General features: G+C 54.4%; 1 protein-coding gene across 3 annotated transcripts in view; it reads right to left on the bottom strand.

Annotated features, from left to right (window-relative positions):
* Positions 1–1,024, bottom strand: part of BCL11B (BCL11 transcription factor B) — a 91,031-nt gene extending 90,007 nt beyond the window's left edge. For all 3 annotated transcript variants that reach the window (XM_085317470.1, XM_085317472.1, XM_085317471.1), the window contains exon 1: positions 148–1,024. In XM_085317470.1, the coding sequence (XP_085173596.1) occupies positions 148–205 (58 nt within the window). In that variant the 5' untranslated portion in view covers positions 206–1,024. The remainder of the gene's footprint in view (positions 1–147) is intronic.
* Between the last annotated feature and the right edge of the window lie 1,627 nt (positions 1,025–2,651).

Raw genomic sequence — 2,651 nt, 5'->3', positions numbered from 1 at the left:
CCATTGAGTAATTCCCTGCTCCTCTCCCTCTCTCTGAAGTCATTTACCAGCTTTGGTTTCTCCTGGACTCCCCCCCGCCCCGCTTCCTCCCCTTCTCTAATTTTGCTCCTTGATTTCGGCTCGGTCTGGTTCCAAGTTCAAACTTACGTGTGATAATCTCTCTTTGTGACAAGTGCTGCGGGTTTCCCTGCTTGCGACGGGACATTGCCCTGGCATTTACACTGGCATCGCCTGGAGAGCTGCACTGGTTTGGGGAGATGTGTTGGGGGGGCGATCCTCCTCTTTTTTTTTTCCTCTTTCTTCTTCTTCTTCTTCTTTATCGACTTCTTCTTCTTTCAAAAAATAAAAGGAAAAAAAAAAACTCCTTTCTGTTGCTGTTGTGGTGCACTAGCTGGGATCTCCTCTCAATTAAAAATCATCATCATCATCATCATCATCAGGAAAAAGCTTTCTCGTTCTGCTTTTTCTCTTTCAAATACTCTGTCTTTTCTCCACTGCTGCTGCCACTTGGACTTCCAAATCTCTTCTTGAACTTAGGAGGATATGCACCGCCAGTGACACTTTTCTCTTTCCCTCTTTCCAGAGTGCTTGGCAAATTGGCAAGTGCGCTTTTCCACCAGGAGGGTAAAAATAAAAATAAAAATAATCAAAAAAGAAGCAGGAATATCAAAAAAGTACTAGAATTGGGATTGCCCACACACAAAAAAAATTGCCAAAAAAAATGTTTTTCAGAGATTGACCCTTGCTGGGTAGATATATATATATTTTTTTTTTTTTGAAAAGGGGTAGCCAAAACTGTGTCTCCTCTTTCCCAGTTCAAGTGGCACTGCTTTGCCCTGGTGCTTTTGGATTGCCAGTGCTCCTGCACCACTTTGCACTCTTCCCCCCTCGCCTGGCACTGGGACTGGAAGGAAGGAAGCCCCCAGTGCAGCTGGGCTGGTGCTGGCTATTACTATTATATATTGCAATGTGAAGATGGCGGAGTCCTGGTTCTCTGGGAGCGCTCTGTCTCTCTATGGCTGGGGCTGCCTCTGTACAATGGGATAAAATTCAAGTTCAAGTGCGGACGTGACGTTTAATCTGCACTAGAGACAAAAAGACCCAGAGAGTAGGAGCACTGGGGGCGACTAGCGGTGGCTTTTTAACATTGTACCCTGCAAGAGAACAAGAAACACCACTCGCACTCACACACACACACAGACACACACACACACGCACTCACACACACACACACACGCACAAACTAAAGCACATGCATGGATCGGGCGCAGCTCCGGGCTTTGTGCAGTGCTGGTTCTCGCGGACGCTGAGTGCTAGCAGGAAAGGGGGGGATAAATCCGCATCCTCCCGCACAGCGAAACTTGCCCCGAGCGCGGCCCCGGCGCCGGCCGCGCTGGAAGCGGCTCGCGGGCCGGCGGCGCTGCGCGGCCGCGCTCCGAGACGCGCTGCCGCCCCGGCCGGGCGCCCGCGCAGCCTGCGGAGCGCGGCCCGCCGCCGCGGCTCTCTGCGCGCTGCTCATGCCGCCTGCAGGTCCCCGCCGCCGGGCCTCGGCCCTGGGTCCCGCTCCGCCGCGCTCCGGGTCCGGCGTGAGATCCTGAGAGGTCTCGGGCTGCTCTTTCCTTTCGCCTCCGCCACAGCTCCTCGGCTGCCAGCACGTTCCCCCTGCGCTTCTTTCAAACAGTTTTACAACAACACAAATATCTGTGTGGGTTGGGGAGAGATTTTTTTTTCCCTCCTCTCTCCCTAATCCAAGCGTGCTCGTTCTGGGACACACGCACGCACCACACTCCCGAGCCGCACACGCACACACAATCCTCTTCGACCTTCTTTCCCCCCCCCCCTTTAAAATGCCTGGCAGCGGGGATTTTTCCTGGAGGAATTAGCCTCAGCCACGAATCGGGAGACACCGAGTTCCCAGGGACCGCATCTCAATGCACTTTTCCTCCACTTTCACACGCAGGTAAATGCCCACAACTGCGTGCGTTTCTAACTTGGGAGCTTCTTGAAAACCAACTTTTCCCCCTCTATCTCCGCTTTCCTAGCCCCATTTCCCTTGGTTTTTTTTTCTCTCTCTCCAGACAAGCAAATAGTTTCGTGCGAAGTGCTTTTCAGCACCGGCTCTGGACAGGGCGATGGAAATGGGGAGCGGGGGAGGGTTGGGGGCTTGAAGGCAGATGGAGGAGAAACCCAGGAAACCCAGCCTCCACCCGGAGCACGCTAGCAGAGCCGCTCTGCATTCGTGTCATTTACTTTCTACGTTAAATGAATATTTTTGTATTAAATCGCATGAGAGCCTTAGGGGACCAGAATTCATCTCGGCGCCCTTAATCAGCTTTGAGTAGAATTTGGCTAAACAGCAACACTCTCGCCTCCTCCAGCAAATCTGCCTTTGCCTGTACACACGCACCCCGCTCACATCTCGCGTCTCGGCTCTGCCAGCCCCCACATCTCCGGAGCCGGCACTCCCAGGGCGGAGCAGCCCCCCGCGCCCTGGGCCTGCCGGTGGGGCTGGCCGGGGCGCAGGGCCGGCCCGGCGATGCCCCCCGCCGCCCCGCGCAGCCACCCGCAGCAAACGTGTAAAAGACATGTAACAGCGCTGGCGCTTGCCCGGGTCCTTCGCCGTGTTTGTTTGCTCGGTTTTACAGGGTCCT

The sequence above is a fragment of the Rhea americana genome, unplaced genomic scaffold (assembly GCF_003343005.1).
Source record: "Rhea americana isolate MKP2758 unplaced genomic scaffold, rheAme1 scaffold_5, whole genome shotgun sequence".
Classification (NCBI taxonomy): Eukaryota; Metazoa; Chordata; class Aves; order Rheiformes; family Rheidae; genus Rhea; species Rhea americana.
This window is presented reverse-complemented; position numbering and strand designations above follow the sequence as displayed.